The sequence below is a fragment of the Peromyscus eremicus genome, chromosome 9 (genome assembly GCF_949786415.1).
Source record: "Peromyscus eremicus chromosome 9, PerEre_H2_v1, whole genome shotgun sequence".
In the NCBI taxonomy this organism is placed as follows: Eukaryota; Metazoa; Chordata; class Mammalia; order Rodentia; family Cricetidae; genus Peromyscus; species Peromyscus eremicus.
The window spans coordinates 106321587-106339657 of record NC_081425.1 but is presented as its reverse complement, the minus strand read 5'-3'; the positions used below and the strand labels follow the sequence as shown (position 1 = coordinate 106339657).

The window sequence follows — 18071 nt, the reverse complement described above, 5'->3', positions numbered from 1 at the left end:
ATTTTAGCATGACATAGTGGTATACTCAGGAGACAAAGGCAGAGGGTCTTGAATTGAGGCCAGACTGGGGTACAGGGTGAGTTCTAGGCTAGCCTGGGCCTACACAGCGAGAGAGAAAACAAAACCCCAAGCTCCTCTAATGGGCTTTTTAGATGGATTTGGGAAAATTCAGTACGGGCAAGCTGGCAGGTTTGGCACATCTTTCAAAGGGTAGGACCTAAATATGACCCCACAATCTGCTCTCTGTGCAGCTGATTGTCACATACAAGGGAATGGAGAATGCAGCCAGCAAGTCTCAGCATCCAGGAATGGTTTCCCATAGGCACTTGTAATAGGAAGTCAGGGACAAGGAAAAAATGCCAGGCATAGGCAGAAGAATCCAGGGCTTCTTTATGTCTGGACTGCTATGAAAATAAGGAGACTCAGAGACATGAGAGCAAAGGAACAATTGGATGCAATGTAATGAGCTCTCTGTGCACTGGCCCACACCAGCCCAGCACTCCCTGTGCTTAGCAGCCAGAGCCAACTCTTCTTGTCTTTTCCAACGACCTGCTTTTTCTCTGACACTGTCTATCCTTCCGGAGCCCACTAGTCTCATTTCTTTGCACCCTACAGAACTCTTCAAAGAGAGCTCTGGGCACAAAGGAAAGACATGGGGCACAGAGAATATGAATACAGATTTCACCTCTGTGTTACCTGGCACACAACCACTTTGTGAGAGAATGTCCAAGGATGCATGCTGATTGCTAGTGTAGAGCTGACAGTTATTTCCTAATGGGATGTTTTGCATCTTGACAATAGGTACCATATTCATCAAAAAAGAGACCATACTTTCCAGCACTTAAAAAGAAGAAACAGAGCATGGAAGACATCCTCCAGAAACCAGACCTGACAGTGGGAAAACTTCAAATGCAGGCAAGGACTTCTCTTTTCTGTTACAGAGGCACCAGAGGGCAGGCTTCACTCAACAGCTTGCCCTGTAAGACAGCATGGAGCAGGACATAATTAACAGTCACCATTAAGAAATACTGCCAGTAGGGGGCTTCTGAGAGTGGCTAAGGAAGTGCTAAGGGGACTGACCTAGGATGACACCGAGTGTCTAATAAAAAGAGAATTCCATTTAAACGAGGCACACACAGGCTTGATAAGGAATGAGGTCGCCTTAACCCCTGTGTGTAAATCTGTTTTCAAGCTCTGTTTGCTATGAGCTGAATTAGAATACTACTTTGGCACTCTTGGGAAAACAACCTTGTCTTTGCTTTCTTTGTATCCATCATAGGTGGATGACCTCATAGAAAGAGTGACTGACAAATCCATGAAGCTTTTGGCCCAAAGACATGCTGAGCTTCAGCACTGTGAGTTTCTAGGGGCTGAGATCCTTCAGTCTTCGAAGCAGTTCCAAAGGCTTTCCAAGAGAACCACCAGGAAGTTCAAGCTGAGGAGTGCATGCTTCCCATGCACCTGCTGCTGCTTCTGAGGCCCAAGTACACAGCCCAGGAGCAAACAGAGAGCTGCCTCAACAAGGTGGAAGTCAAGCAGCAAGAGCCAAGGCCAACATCTGAACCTGACTTATGCTCCAGCAGCGCACTCCCCCACACACCAGCATGTAAACATACGACGTATCGTGCACACAGGCACAACAATAAGTCCTTTAAAAATGACTCCTAAAGAACAACAGGGTGGAGAGGAGACATTTACTAACCACATTTCTCAAGCACTAACAGAAAAATAAGCAGAAAAGCAATGCAGATGGATTGATCTCATACACCAGCAATTCCCAACAGTGTGGAAACTGTCCCCACAACGAACACATAGCACAAGTATTGATTACGGCCCCCCTAAAGCCTGCTCAAGGACTTCATTTCCAAAAGGGGTTCCTCATGTTTATTCCAGATGCAATCTTAGAGTCCTCGGCTGATTTTATAAGGCAACTGTTACTAGTTACCTAGTTTTAAATAAGCATAAAGATCCAGCTTGAGACATTTTATTAAATATTTTCAGATGTTGAACTCTACCTTGAAGAATAAAAATGCATTTAAAAAATACACATACACCAAACACATTTCCTTTGTGTGAAGAAATATGAGTGAGACATGAATATTTAAAAGCAAAGCATTTCACTGCCAAAGCTGAAGTGCCTCACAACCACAACAAGCTGAACCCAGTAAGCCGTGCGGCTTTCCACCGCCCTGCCAATGGCGACAGTCAGCCTGTCGATGTCTACGGCTTAGGGTCTGCTTCCATGGCACTTTCTTGAGCGTCATCCACCTCGGACAGCTTGTCATCATCTGTAAGAAGATACAAACCCTCATTCAACGTCGCCTAGATTTTATGCCCAGTGCATGCATGAAAAGTTTTATTTCGTATTAGCAACTACATTTAAAACAAAGACAGCAAAATGACAAGTGAGGCTGTGAACGGCTCAACAGGTAACGGCATTTCCACCTTGTTGAGCCGAGGACTCAGGCTAGATCCTGGCTAGACCCACAAGGGAAGAGGAGAACTGACTTCTATAGACTGTCCTCTGGCCTCTACACCCATGCCATAGTTATGTGTGCAACCCTTTCCCCAAAACACACACACATAAATGTGATACCTTTTTTAAAAAGGCTGATTTATTCTTACTTATTACTAAGGATATAAAATTTGTGCGATAAATTTCATTAAAAACAAACAAACCAAAATCTAGGTCTTAGCCTGATTTTTTTTTAAAAAAAAATAATCAGACATCAGGGAACACAGAAAATTCCAGTTGGTTATAGTCACAAGAAAGATCAAGTCTTCAAAAATCTTGGCGTACCCTACTTGCTAGCCATGTAGGCAGCCTAACATACTGATGACTTATAGTACCTTGCCTGTGTTCCACATCATTGGCCAGGAAACACTCCCCATCATCCCTTAAGTTTTCTTACTATTAGACACGCATGCAAAGCACAGACTACAACGTTACTGCTCTTCTTCATGTATCCAGAAGGTTGAACAAAGGAGCGTGTTCTAACGCCATCCAGCTATACCACTAGACTCTGGATGAAGACTCTTTAGACAAAGTATTCTTCTAAAGACACACACCCTGATCATTTAAAATCTTCGTAAGAAATAATTTTGAAATGGTTTTTTACTTACTCTCCAATGTTTGTTGAAGTTCGTGGATGGTACTAAGAAGAACATGGAATTGTTTCCGTCTCAATTCCAGCTGTGTTAAGAAGGAAACAACTTATATAAGTTGGTTTACACACACACACACACACACACACACACACACACACACACACACACACACACACACGAGGATAATGGATATATTCAAATACCTTATCTTCAACACTTTCTTTAATATGTGAGAGATGCTCCAATTCTTTGCCCAGAGCCTCTAGCTCCCTGTGGGGTAAACAACAGCACAATGTTATATTTTGCTATTTAAGGGAAGAGAATTTATAAATATACTATTTTGGCCACTAAATAATACTCTGAAAATAAAAGGGTTTTGAGAGATGACTCAGCAGTTAGAGCACCTGCTTCTCTTTCAGAGGATCCAGGTTCTGCTCTCAGCACCCACATGGTGGTTCACAACTGTCTGAATTCTAGTCACAGGAACCTGACACCCTCTTCTGGCCACTGTGGACGCCAGGCATGCAAGTGGTTCATAGACACGCATGCAGACACAGTATCCATAACACATAAAAGTAAAAAAGAAAAGAGTAAAGAGTCTAACTCCTGTGGTAAGATTTTAAAAACTGAGAATGATTTCTGATCTCCTAAACTGTACTGTATTTATTACAACTATACTTTTAGATACAAATTTTAAAATGAAATGAAAATACAGTTATATAGAATAAAACCCATGAACAGATATATTTTGCACACCAACTTCAGTTTTTATTTTGGTAAAGAAAGAAAAACTCAGCCAGTTAATTAACTCTTCTATGAACCGGACTTTCTATCTCACACCTATTTCTCTGCTTTACTTCCCACTCAGATACCCCAAGCATCATTGTAATTTCTTTTAGATATATCTATTTATATCTCTGAACAATATACAGTATTAGTACATAACATTTGAGAGAGAGTTTCTAATTTTCATAAATGAGATGTATATGTTTCATAAACTGAAATTCTTTAAATGTCTTTTTTACTGTTTGTTTGAGCTGTTTTAAAAATGTGTATCTAGCATAGTTTGTATTGGTATTCAGTGTTCTGTTATAGCACTAGGACAGAGTACACACATCCATTGCCTCTGAGGTAGTGACACTGGAGAGAGACGAGAACCTAGTCAAGCAGCCTAAGAATATGTAACACTGAGAATATGACCGGTCCTTCCTTCTGGTAGATGTTGTGTGCTTATCTGAAAATGAAATGTGCAGAGTAGATCTTCAACAATTCTGTAGAAGCAGCTCCCTATGATGCTCTAAACTTACTTTAATGTCTCATGCCTGTCTGGATGATGCTGAATCACTTTTGCCAAAGCATCATATTCTGAAAGACATGAAAATATTTGCCAAATTAATCAAAACAAAATGCATAAATGAAAAATATTCACTTTCCTAAATAAAGAAATGACAATAATGAGCCAGGCGTGGTGGTGTAAGCACTGGGGAGGCAGAGGCCGGTGGATCTATGTTAGTTCAAGGCTAGCCTGGTCTACAAAGCACATTCCAGGACAGCCAGGGATGTTACATAGAGAACCTGTCTCAAAAAACCAATAAATAAATAAGTAAATAAAATAAAATAAAAGGCGATGGTGATGGAGAGCACTGGCAATTCCCTTAATTCAATCATGATCACAATCATACATGACTTAACAGTGCTCCAAACAGGGATTTTATCTCTCACTTCTGGTTTTCCATTCATATGACAAAATGTAAGAGGTTGGCAGCAGTATAAATGAACTTGGTATCACCAATGAATGACTGATTTGGAAAGGATCTTATTAACTACTTTTCACCACCCTCACCCAAACAAACAAACAAACAAACAGAAAAAACACCGAGGAAAATATATCCTTTTAGACCAGTGATGCTCAACCTATGGGTCTCAACCCCTTTGAGGGTGGCATATCAGGTATTTTTTACACTACAATTCATAACTAGCAAAATTACAGTTATGAATGGCAATGAAATAATTTTATGGCTGGGGGTACCAAAACACAAGGGTCACAGTGTTAGTGTTAGAAAGGATGAAAACCACTAAGATCTAGTATCTAGATCATTCTTATGTTAGAAATTTCAGAAACTGAAGTGATTTAAAATTCATGTTATTATTTCTGCTCCACTGAAATCTGTACATTATTAAATCATGTATCTTCTGCTAACCTTTATTATAAAATTATAAATTAATTTTAAAACTTGTCCAAACACTGCACAAACATTTTAAATCACTTAGAATTGATGTTATTTTGTAAGCTGGTATATTTGCTATAAATTAGCCATGGAAACTTCACCACACATCCTATAACTAGATGCAAAAACCACTTCTTCAAAGGGGGGATTAAAAGCCGAGCAGTGGTGGTGCACAACTCTAGTCCAAGCACATGGGAGGCAGAGGTAGGAGGATCTCTGAGTTTGAGGCCCCACCTGGTCTACAGAGTGAGTTCCAGGACAGCCAGAGCTACACAGAGAAACCCTGTCTCAGGAAAAGAAAAGGGTGGGTAGTGGTGACCATGGTAAAATACTGACTGATTAGCTCACTAAAACATGCAACTCATTGTTTTGGAACACAGCATATTAATTCAGTAAAACTGATTTTATTCTAAATAATCTTTTCGCATTATAAAACAATATATTTTTCAGTATAAAACAAAACAGAAATGAAGAATCTAAGCCACAAAAACCTCACCATCACCAAATAACTAACAATATTTTCTATTTCCATTTAGTTTTTCACAATGCTGTCATAGTTATGGTTATCATCCATCTATGTATGTATGTATGTATGTGTCTATCTGTCTATCTATCTATCTATCTATCTATCTATCTATCTATCTATCTATCTATCTATCGTTAATTTTCCACTAGACCCAGACCCATCAAAAATAATTTCTGAAGCTAGAGAGACAGCTTGGCAGTTAAGAGCATATACTGTTATTTCACCCAAATTCAGTTCTCAGTTCATGTGCAGCTCACAGCTGCCTCAACTCCAGAGATAAGATGGCCACTTCTGGCCTCCATAGGCACCTGCACTCATGTGTACATAGACACATATAAAAAATTAAAATTATTTTCAAATATTTTATGAACCAGATGAAGACGATTCTAACTTTAAAAGACAAGAGATTAGAATAAAACTAAACTTTAGTCTATCTTTAAACTATTTACATTTATTTTATTTTACTCCAGTGTATTTATTTATGTGGGATGGTGTGACACAAAGAGGGACTCAGCTCTCTCCTTCTACCATGTGGGCCTTGGGGCTCAAATTCAGGTGGCCATACGTGGTGGCAAGTGCTTTTATCTAATGGATCAACTTTCTGTCCCCTAAACTTTGAACTTTTCTACTACATAATTTTGTAGATAAAGTTGCTTGCTTTGTGCTTAACAAAATGTTTAAATTCTTTTCCATTTTTTGAAAGTAGCATACGCCTTTAATCCCAGCACTCGGGAGGCAGAGTCAAGCTGATCTCTGTGAGTTCGAGGCCAGCCTGGTCTACAGAGCAAGATCCAGGAAAGGCACCAAAACTACACAGAGAAACCCTGTCTCGAAAAACCAAAAACAAAAAAAAAAAGGAAGTAGCTTCATTAAACTAGCAAATAAATACCTCAATCTGTCGTAGAGCTCACCTTTGCAGATTAACTATAACACTGCTTAGGAAAAAGGATCTGAAGATAGGAAAAGAGTCTGAGAAATACTTGGGCAACCAATAAACTTTAGCAAAATGAAATCTTTTTCAGCATACCTCGCCTTCTCTATTTTAAGTCATAGAGTTTTAAGAATTAAATATAATTGAGTCATTGTTTATAAACTGATTCACATTGCAGATTTTACTTTTCAATATTAAAAACTTCATGGAAATTGTACTCGGGAATAAAATATCTGCACAAAGTCCTTCAAATCATTCTCACCTTGTCGATTTTTCCGTATTCGTTTTGCTTGAAGAATTTGCTTTTTACACTCAGCAATTTTTTCATGTGCTCCCGCAATACTACATTCTATACAAAAAGGTAGTTTTAAGAAGGTAATTATAATAATCTGTGCTTTTAAGTACAAGTTCCACAGATACCACAACAGACACTGACATTCTACGACACACAGTGCTCCTTTATTAATACATGACACTGTGGCAGCTGCCATTTACCAGATCCTTTCTTACCACTGAAATTACCTAGACAGTTTCACTACAACGCAGATATTGTCAGACAGCTTTTCCTTCAAACCACAAAAATACAATTATACAAAGAAAGATTATTTACCTATTTCTTTGTATATTTTTTCATAATTTTCCATTTCTCTGAGATTCATATCATATACCAGCAAAGTTTTGCCCATTGAAAATTCACATTGAGACAGAGTGCTCAGCATACGTTGGTACTGGCTATATCTAATGAAAAAGAGAAAGAATAAAAAAAAAAACTGTAATCTAAATGAAACCAAGTTCTGACAATTATTTATTTTGTTGAAGTAGCTTAGAACAGCTGCCCTTGCTATTTGCTCTGCTAGCTATGGTGCTCTGGACCTATACCTGCTCTGGTTACAAAGGCAAGATGAGACAACTGCTCTCCTCGATACAGGCTCAGGCCAAGTGACCCGTCTGAACTATTTCAATCACCCTTAACAATACTGTGATTAGGAGTTTTCTTCAGAATTCTGGTCTCACAACTTTCCTCCTCTATACAGTCATTTAAGCTGAAAGTAAATCCAGAAAAAAACTTCATAAAATTGACATGTAACCGTTTTGCAGCAACTTATATATTATTAACTTATATATTAACAAAAGAGAAACCTTCACTTAGAGGTACTAAGCAAATACTGATTTGTGAAAAGCAATCAAATTATTAAGCCTGAGTTTAATCTTTATTTCTTCTTTGACTACTGAGCTTTCTGCATGTGAAAAAATGCTTTCAATCAATCAAGAAGTGGCTGCACTGGCCAGAGAAGGTGAACAGAATTACTTAACACGGCCTTGATAAAACCTCCCCAGGACACTGGTACAGAAAGAGCAGTGGAAAAAGTACCCTTCCTCTTGGGATCCAGAGTTGCACCATTTAATGAAGCTTTTCACAAGGAGATTAATTCTCCGATCATCCCCAGCACCATCTCCATCAATCAGAAGACGCTTCCGTATGACTTCGTCTAGAGGAAAAAGGGTAAATGAGAATTAAAACAACATTTCGTTCTGAGTAATTCTTGACAACCAGTATCACTACTCATTCACTCATTCTAAAGGACATTACTGAAATACAAGAACATTTAATGCCACCAGCTGGGCTGACACTTAAAAGCAAGAAGGTAAAATTGGTAAATTTATTTGCATCTTGCCACAATTAAAAAGTCTTTTTTCTCCCTCAAAGAAAAGTGATTGTCTATGGTATGTCTGGCACTGTTCTTCGGGATGAGGTCACAGGTGAAACTCTGCCCTCAGAATTGTCATTCTATAGGTTGTTGAAATTTTCAGTACAACAGAAAAGCTAAGCCAATAACTGATAAGAAAACTACTTTTGAAAAAAACCTGTCCAAACCAATGGGAGCCAGGACTGCATGAGGCTCTAAGTGAGAGGCACTGACAGAAGAACAGACAGGGAGGTTCCTAGCCTGCAGCATCAAGTTAGAAAAGGGAGGACAGGTCAGAGAAAAAGGTCATTTTCTTGTTTGAGACAGTACTGGCAGGCTGGCCTGGACTTCACTGTGCAGTCTCTGCCTTCCCTGTGAAAGATAGGATGACAGGTGTGAGCCACTATACCTGACTTCCATGTCGACATTAATGCATACAAGTATGTGTAGACATGTATGCATGCATGCAGAAAGTATCTCTGGAAGGATTTCCAGCGCAAAGAGAAAATAGAATACAAAAGTAATGCAAGTGGTGCGGGAACAAACTGGGGTTCAAACCAGCTTGTTTGGTAGTTCTGAGCTAGAGTTCTTACGGGGACCAAATAATGCTGGGCTATAATCAGAAAGACAAACGGAAATGGGAAAAAAATCATTTCCATATATCAGATCTTATATAACAGATATATCATAACTTGGTAACAAAACTATTGACAAGATGTTTGGAAAGTGTACCTACACACATTGTTAAACACGCAGGGACATGGACATAATCAACAATGCTTGAAATGGACACAGCTTCTGCCCCACAAGCATAGAATTTTTTTTTTTCCTTTTGGGTTTTGAGATAGGATCTATCTCTGCAGCTATATAGCTTATTGTGAAACTCTGGCAGAGGCTGGAGTTATAGATGTACACCATCATGCACAACAGATGTAAGATGTTTTTAGCAGTGTTGTTTGTAGTACAAAGACTGCAAATGCAAAACCCAAACAACCTCTTTAGATAATTAAAGAGAAGCAGATGCTGCTGTCCAATGTGTAAGGAAATGTAAAAAAGTATGTGTAGACATGTATGCATGCATGCAGAAAGTATCTCTGGAAGGATTCACTGGTAATGGACGACATTAATGACTGTTTCTGATAAGGGGACTACAGAGATGAAAATTATTTTCTTAGATACCATTTTATTATTTTTTGTTTGTTTTCTGGGTTTTCATTTTCTTTTTAACTAAATGCATTGTATTTTGAATACAAATTTAAAGTATGAATAATTTCTGGAGAGCCTGCATGAATCAACAGGAAAGTCTTTGACAACAGCTCTTGTGTGTGTAGGCACAAGTACTTGTAAGCACAGGTGTAGGACATCCTTAGGTAGACACTGTTAGAATGGGTTTCTCTGAAAGGCTGTTCAAGCTACAGATTCATCTGATTATTTAACTTTATGTCTCAAAAATAGTAAAGTTTTCAAGCTTTAATCACAAAACAATGTTATTTGAAGAAACCCAGATAAATAAAACATAGTCCTTTAAAAGATTAAAATGGCCTGGCAGTGGTGCCGCACGCCTTTAATTCTAGCATTCAGGAGGCAGAGGCAGGCGGATCTTTGTGAGTTCAAGGCCAGTCTGGTCTACAGAGTGAGTTCCATGACAGCCAGAACTGTTACACAGAGAAACTCTGTTCGAAAAACCAAAACAGAGGTTAAAATACAGAATAATAAATTTTTGACTGTAAGTGCTTGCGTGTGCGAACTCGCACAAACACACATACACACACATTTTGAGACAAGGTCTCACTTTGTAGTCCTGGCTCTCCTGAAACTTGCTATGGAGACCTTATTGGCCTTAAACTCCCAGCACATGAGAGACAGCAGTCTGCTTCTGTCAAGTGCTGGAGTAAAGGCCACCTTGGGACTGGAGAGTTCAGTGGTTAAGAATGAGTACTGCTCTTCTGGAGGAGTAGCATTCAGTTCTCAGCACTCAAGCCTGACAGTTTGCAACTACCTGTCATCCCAGCTCCAGGGCTCCATCACTTCCTGACTCCTCCAGCACCTGTACTCATGCACACACATGAAGAATTAACAAATAAATCTGAAAGTGTGTGCTAACATGCACGACAACTTTGACTGTTTAAAAGGACAAGAGGAGCAACCATTTTGTTTAGGAATCTGGAGGTAACAGTGCTGTTCAGATGCTTTCTCTTCTCTCCATTCCTTCTTCCTGGATGCTGGGGCTTCCTACTTTAGAGACCTGGGATGTCAAACGTAAATGCAGTAGGAAACAGACAGGAGCTACCACCACACCTGGTATCTTAAGCCAGTAACTAAAACAATTTAAACTATGTGTTGTGGTCATCGCAGGCGCACACTTTAAGACCTATGCATCTTTACATATGAATGCAGTACTCCAATTTGGAAAACATTCACGTGCCAAATAAACCAAATCAACAACCCCACCCAACTTGACTTTTCTCCACAGCTCAGGCTGCCCTGAAAGTATGTAGTTCAGCCAGCCTGCAACTCACAACAATCCTCCTGCCTCGGCCTCCTAATTGCAGTTATAGGTGAGGTGCCATGATAGGCTTCAAGATCTTTTTTTTTTTTTTTTTTTTGGAGACAGAGTCTCTCTATGTAGTTTTGGTTGCCCTGGAACTCATTTGCCTGGTCTTGAACTCACAGAGATCACTCAATCTCTGCCTCTGGAGTGTTGGAATAAAAGGAGTGATGCCATGCCTAGCCTGACTATTTTAAAATTGGGTTTGTGATGCATACAGAGGCCTTCTAAAGAGCACTGCTCCTATTAAACACTAACAAAGACTATCGGCCCTTATTTTCATTGTCATAGCAACAAGTACTTGTACAAAAGGTGTGAGCAAAATTTGTACACAAGATGTAAGTGTAAATTCTGAGGATAGGAAGCCTTTCACTTTCAGTGCAGAAATATCATCCACATCAACACACACATTGAGGTGGCTGTGGTAGCTAAAAGAGTACACATTACTGATGAGTTGGGGGCAATCTGACGGGGTGGGATTTGAGTGGCTCTTTATTAATACTTCTCAAAATTTCTAATCTAGGTTTCATTAGGCAGTATCAGATATAGTTGAACTAAACAATATGTCATTTACACACTGTTAACATTTTAATAATAAATGAAAAACATCCCAAACGTCTATAAGTGGGTGAATAAGTTGAACTTTGTATAAGAACATGATGGAGTTTTATTAAGCTGGAAACAAAGAATGAGGAAGTACTTTTTGATACAGAGATAAATTAAGATACAAGACAAAGAATGTATAGTATGCCGTTATTCAAATAAAAATGGAAGAAGTATATTTACATATACTTGTATTTGCATAGACACCCTGGAATGATATAAAAGAACAAATAAAAGGGGTTATCAAGAGAGGGGCCAATAATAAGGAATGGAGGACAGACTAGAAGATGGAAAAACATATAGTTTGATTTGAGTACCTGAAGTGTACTCAAAATCTGGGAGCTATTCTGTTCTACAAGAAAGAATGCCAATAAAGTCTTCCCATTTCATGCCTCCCCAGCAGGTAGGTAGAAAGCTATAAGCTCTAGCAGAGTTGGGGGAATAGGTACACCAGAACCTTAGAGACTAGATGAAGAAGACAATGTAATCCAACAATACAAATAGTAATATGTAGGTTACATTGTGAGAGGCTGGTATCTGTTGGTAGATGCATGGGCAGAGCTATCTGGCAGGAGCAAGGCAACTGGGAAAAGCCCATAAGCAAGAAGGCTGGTCAGGAGGTTGGCAGGCCACATGTAGTTAGGAACTACATGGCCTAAGAGAAGAGGAGAATCCCAGGTTTCGGAAGGCACGTTAGGACTGAGCAGGTGTGCTTGAGTGGGAAAACTAGTCCAGCATTGCAGAGGCTTCTCATCTAGGCAGTCTCAGACCCTCCTTGCACTTCAGCCCCATTCCTCTTGAAGCACTTTTTTTTCAAAGCTCTGGGCCAAAAGTCGAAACTTGGAGACAATGGTTTTGGTTGTGTACCTAAAGTCTGCATTGTGTATGAGCATATGACATCAACTTGTAACTTCTATAAACTAAGAATAAAACTATCTAGTTTGTAGGACTGGTAAGAAGTGTCTTGAAAACAAAAGTGAAAGAAAATAATGCCTGTCCATAAGAAAATGCCCAAAACACATTATCCTTTACTTTATGTTAAATTTTAACCAACAGAGGAGATAGATGGTTCAGTGGTTAAGAGCACTGACTGCTGTTCCAGAGGATCTGGGTTCAATTCCCAGGCCATCCGGTGTCTGATCATGCCAGGATAAAATTGAAAAAAAATTTTTTTAACTCACAACTTTCAATGTCCTAAAACTTTACAGGAGTATATGAAGACAGTTATACAGCTATTTATCTATGTAGATACATGCTATGTATTCAAAATTTTGCCCAGTTATAATTGCTTGTCTCAAACTTACAGCAAGGTCACAGCATTCCTTTCTTAATGTTTTATGGACAGTTACTACCTAGAAAACTAGACAAGAATTACTGCTACGACATATACCTTGTAGAGTATACTCTAACAAAGAGAAAGGTTCGAGAATAGCTTCTCCTTAGTTTCTTAACACATATGGCATGAACATTTTTATTTTTAGCAACACCTCATTGTTTAGGTCTATACTGAACATATCTAAAACTTTTTTTTTTTTGAGATAGGGTTTCTCTGTGTGTAGTCCTGGCTGGCAAATCCACTCTGGTCACTCTGTAAACCATGCTGGCCTCAGAGATCAGCCTGCTACTACCTCCCGAGTGCCGAAGAAAGGTGTGCACCACCACCTCCGGGCTCCTAAAACATTTTGACTTCCTAAATTACCATGAATGAAGCCTTTTGTAAGTAATCTGGTTGCTTGTACTAGTCCCACCAGGCCTTGGAGCCCATTCTATAAAAACAAATAAGCAAAAGCAGTTTAGAAACAATTTTACTGATAATAAATGAGGAGGAACTATGATCATATGAAGATAATGTTTACATAAATTCCTACTAGATTTATCATTATATTACCACCACTCAGGAGTTATTAAGGTGAATTACATATGCCCATTTGTTGCATTCCTCTCGTCAGAACCCCTGTCCCCACCCTTCATGAGTTTAAAATCATTAGGATGATTTTTAAGGTCAACAATACTAAAACTGTACATAAAGGGAGACAGAGTAAACAAGGTAGTTTGACTCTCATCTGAGATACTTATGTCCCGTTTAAACTAACTGTTGATGGTAAAACCAAAATTAAGTTAAACAATTTTTAAGCCAGCCATGCCTATAATCCCAGTATTGCAAGCTAAAGCAGGAGGATTGTCAACTGCATAATTTAAGGATAAAACTCCAATTCTGTTTCAAAAAACTATCTTAGCTAAAAAGAAATGATTGACTAGTTGAACCAGTCCACAGCCAAAGGAGCAAGCGGGATGAATGTACTGGCACTGGCGAACAAAGGTGCTGCACGCTGAATCACTTGAAGTGAACACTGTAGTAGCAAACACTTCTACAATGTTTACTCCCATCCGTCTCCGCTCACCAAGAAGTGTGCTGGCTTAGTTAATAAACAGCCATTCAATTTCAAAGTGCTTCCATGAATTATCACACTGTATCCTTGAAGTGACCCCATAAAGTCTGTGCTATCATTGTTCATTTACAGATGACCAGTGTCATCTTTGCCTTCACTGGAAAGTATATACAATTACATTATTGTATAGTTTCATTATTCTGTCATATTGTCTATGAGCACTTTAAAATCATTTTAAATTTAATATGTATATGTCCATGAAAGCTGTTAAAGTCAAACAGCTCTATTAAATAAAACACAGAATCACATCTTACCTATTTTCTCACTTCCCATCTGTTGCTCTAGATATCAATATATCTATTTAATGTTCTCTGTACTACAAAAAGGGTTCTAACACAATTTAACACACTTTAAATTATCACCTACAACATATAAGCTGTTAGAATAGTTTAAATTAACAGTGACATATCTTAACTCGTTTTCAGTTGGCCAAACTTAGGAGTGGCTTTGCCAGAAACGAGCTGCCCTACTAAGTCACTAAGTCCCCAGGACCTCCTCACCCCCATTTCTATACAGGACAGTGCTGGAGATGTAGCTTACTCAACGCAAAGGGGCCTTAGTTCAATCCAACTAGCATACACACATACACAGACAATGCACTTGATATCTATCTTCCAGGACCTCCCCCTCTCTAATTTCCTCCTGTGCCTAGTACCTCATGATGGTTGACTGCTTACTTAGTACGTGCTTCAGTTGTTTTCTTCCCCCAAAACAAGACAGGGAGGGCAATCAGTGCAGATACAGTTCTCCATGAGGAGTGAAGAAGAGGATAGGAAAATAACTTCTGCGTGTAGAGCTATTTACTGAATATAGCATGTGTTTGATTATTTCCAAAACAGCATTCCAAGGTGGATTTTATTAGTATCTTAATTTACAGAGAACAAAACTGATGCTCAAAGAAGCTAGGTACAAGGCCAGAAGCCGGCAGTTGTAAAGTGGGGTTCCTGTGCTCTCTAAGGATTAGGGGGCTGAAGTTGTAAATTTATAACTCATTATTCCTTCCCTTCTCTTACCCAACAAACCCATCACTCCTTTGGAGCAAGGCACAAAATCTTGCAGGTCAGATACATGAGATCGATCATCTTTGACATCCCACCACATCCGACCAGTCCTGACATTCCGCATGACTCTGCTCACTTACTGAATTCCCTTAGTTAGAGTGCTGGCCCCATTACCTTTCACTAGCACCACTGCAGCAGGAGCTGCGATCAGACCATACCAGCTGGGCAGAGAGATGCCTCAACAGTTAAGAGCACTGGCTGTTCTTCCAGGGGGATGAGATCAATTCCCAGCACCTATATACCAGCTCAGAACCACGAAATTTCAGCCCTACACGGTTGGACACTCTTCTGGACTCCACAGACACCAGACACATGTGGTACACAAGCATACATGCAGGCAACACACACACACACACACACACACAGAGTTAACACACAAGAGCCAGCTGGCTTGGTTTTTAAGCTCAGGTTCTGGAACTTAGTACCACTGCAACTCTGAACAAGTTACTTAATTTCTTTGGGTACCAGCTTCACCTATAATATGGGGATAATTAGAACACTGCCTGACCCATGCTACAAGTACTTATAAATGTTAATGAAAGGGGGAGTGAGTTCAGCAATCCCCTTACCATTTCCTTAATACTCTCCACAAAGTAGAGTGGGTGTGTGCTTTTTAAATGCAAAGCTGGGGCTGAGGATGTAGAGCAGGATGAGGGTGTAGACCACTTTCCTAATGATAGGAGCATGGGTTCGGCCCTCAGCATCGCAAATACTTCAATTAATTAAGTAAAAGCAGATCTGATCACATCACACTAATGTTTAAAACTTGGCCTGGCCGGGCGGTGGTGGCGCACGCCTTTAATCCCAGCACTAGGGAGGCAGAGCCAGGCGGATCTCTGTGAGTTCGAGGCCAGCCTGGGCTACCAAGTGAGCTCCAGGAAAGGCGCAAAGCTACACAGAGAAACCCTGTCTCGAAAAACCAAAAAAAAAAAAAAAAAAAAAAAAAAACTTGGCCTGATGTGGTGGCAAGTACCTTTAGTACCAGCACTCAGGAGGCAGGAACAGGGGGCGTGGGGATCTCTGAGTTCCAGGACAGCCTATCTCAAAAAATCCAAACCCCAAACCAAACCAAATCAAAAAAACCTTCCAATGGCTTTCCCTGACCTTAAAAACTCATGGTGCTTAACTTTTCCTAAGTTCTAGCTAATTAGTACCTGCCATGTTTAATTTCTTTCAGCATTTTGGGGCTTGTACAAGTGGTTGGTCACTTGTAATTCCAGTCCTAATGTGCCTATTTATCCTTCAAAGGAAGTCTTTTCAAGTTTTCCAGTCACCAGTGGAAACGGATGTACAACAACCTCAGTTCAACCCCCAGGACCCACACGTGCAGGGTGAAGGGGAGTGGGGGGAGAGACCCAGAAAGAGCCAGGGCAGAGACACATACACAATAAACATACCTTCACCCGCCAGGCCTATTATTCAACGCTTACAACCACACCAAACTGCAAACGTGAGGAAAGGGCTGTTGGTTCTGGGCTGCAAACCCTAAGTAAGCAGGGACTTACTTGCGGTAAATGCCTACTGAGTAAGCGAAACCGGAACGAAATAAGGGTAAAATTCCTCTATTCATCCCCACCTAGACATTTCCTCGACCAGTCCTCAAATCTGGGCCTTTCGCTGTCCTCAGTTTCTCCACCAGTATCCATAGCGCCTGGTCACCTTCTCAAGAACAGCCCCAAGCCACAGAAACCTTTCTACCAAAGTAGGTACCAAAGCCAGTTCTTGCTCCGCGGCCCATCGCATCTGTCCACTTCCCCAGTGTCCTCTTATTTCGGCTCTCGGTCCAGGGACAACCACCGTCCGCAGCCCAGCACCCCAATTCCTCCGGACCCCGAAGCACCCTCCCACCATGCCCTCCTTCAGCGGCCGAGCCCGGCGTCATCCCGCCCGGCGCTTTACCTTGCAGGTCGCCCAGGTACACTTCCCGGCCGGCCCTCCACACGCCCCTACTCCTCTTGGAGGCAGTCCCCAGCTCTGGGTCCTCGCTCCACCGCACCCCGAGCTCCAGCGCTCCCGGGGGCCCGGCGCCCGGCCTGTGGGCCCGACCCAGCCCGGCCTGCGAAGCCCCCCAGGCGGCCCCCTCGGCGCACTGCATCTCCCGGGCTCCGCGGGCTCCGCCGGCGGCCGCGCGCCGCCCCGGGAGCCCCCAGCCCCGCCGGCCGGGATCCCGGCGCTGCCCCGCGTCCCCGCACCCCGCGGCGGCCTCACCGTCAGTCACGGCTCCCATGGCGTGCGCGGCGGCGGCGGCGGCGGCGGCGGCGGCGCGAGCTGAGGCGGCGGTTGGCGGCGGAGGTCAAACTCCCACAATGCAGCCGGGTAAACAGTCATGGAGGAGGAGGCGGCGGCGCCCGCGGCCGCCCTCTCCGACTCCTGAGCCGCGCCGCGCCGCCGCCGCCGCCGCGGGACCCGCGCTGCCCGCGCTCGCTGCTCTCCCGGGGCGCGGAGCGGCCGGCGGGTGAAGGGCGAGGCGGGCGGGCGGCCGGCGGCGGCTCGGCCCGCGCCCCCCCGCCGTCCCGCCCGGCCCGGCCCGCGCCCACAGGCCGCCCTGGAGGCCGCGGCCAGCCGCCAGGTGAGCTCCGGGCTGCGCGCGCTCGCGGGGCTCCGCGCCCGCCGCTCCAAGGGACCGCCGCCCCACGGCCGCGGGGGCCGCTCGCTCCGGTGGCACGGGGCCGCGGCGACTGCAGCCGAGTGGGCGCCCACGCGCGTCGCGGCTGGTCTCGAACCGGGGTCCCTAGGTTGGGCGCGGCAAGCCACCCTCCCTTCCTGCGTTCTGGCAGGTGCCGGGAAAGTAGGGGGGAAGAAACTTGGCGGCCTTTGGGAGGACGTTGCTCAGGACCAGGAGCTTAGTCCCTGCGGTCCTCGCCGCTCACCCAGTTCTCCCGCGCTGCCGGACTCCAGATGGGGTGCCTTCATTTTCATATTATCTTT

General features: G+C 42.3%; 2 protein-coding genes across 6 annotated transcripts in view; one reads left to right on the top strand and one right to left on the bottom strand.

Annotated features, from left to right (window-relative positions):
- The window catches only part of C9H3orf49 (chromosome 9 C3orf49 homolog), a 14706-nt gene extending 12050 nt beyond the window's left edge, over positions 1–2656 (top strand). The window contains exons 4-5 of the mRNA XM_059274203.1: positions 802–915; positions 1280–2656. Of these exons, the coding sequence (XP_059130186.1) occupies positions 802–915; positions 1280–1477 (312 nt within the window). The 3' untranslated portion in view covers positions 1478–2656. The remainder of the gene's footprint in view (positions 1–801; positions 916–1279) is intronic.
- Positions 1681–18071, bottom strand: Thoc7 (THO complex subunit 7). 5 transcript variants are annotated; one of them, XM_059274208.1, is made up of 9 exons: positions 17352–17393; positions 13332–13398; positions 8166–8283; positions 7404–7531; positions 7056–7142; positions 4416–4473; positions 3312–3378; positions 3124–3193; positions 1681–2288 (listed from the first exon to the last, which is right to left on the bottom strand). In XM_059274208.1, the coding sequence occupies exons 4-9, from the start codon at positions 7510–7512 to the stop codon at positions 2221–2223; spliced, it is 459 nt and encodes a 152-aa protein (XP_059130191.1). In that variant the 5' UTR covers positions 7513–7531; positions 8166–8283; positions 13332–13398; positions 17352–17393; the 3' UTR covers positions 1681–2220. The 5 variants fall into 5 exon arrangements, with proteins under 5 accessions (XP_059130191.1, XP_059130189.1, XP_059130190.1 ...); XM_059274206.1 differs by lacking the exons at positions 13332–13398; positions 17352–17393 and adding an exon at positions 18014–18071; XM_059274207.1 differs by lacking the exon at positions 13332–13398 and having other exon boundaries at positions 17352–17489.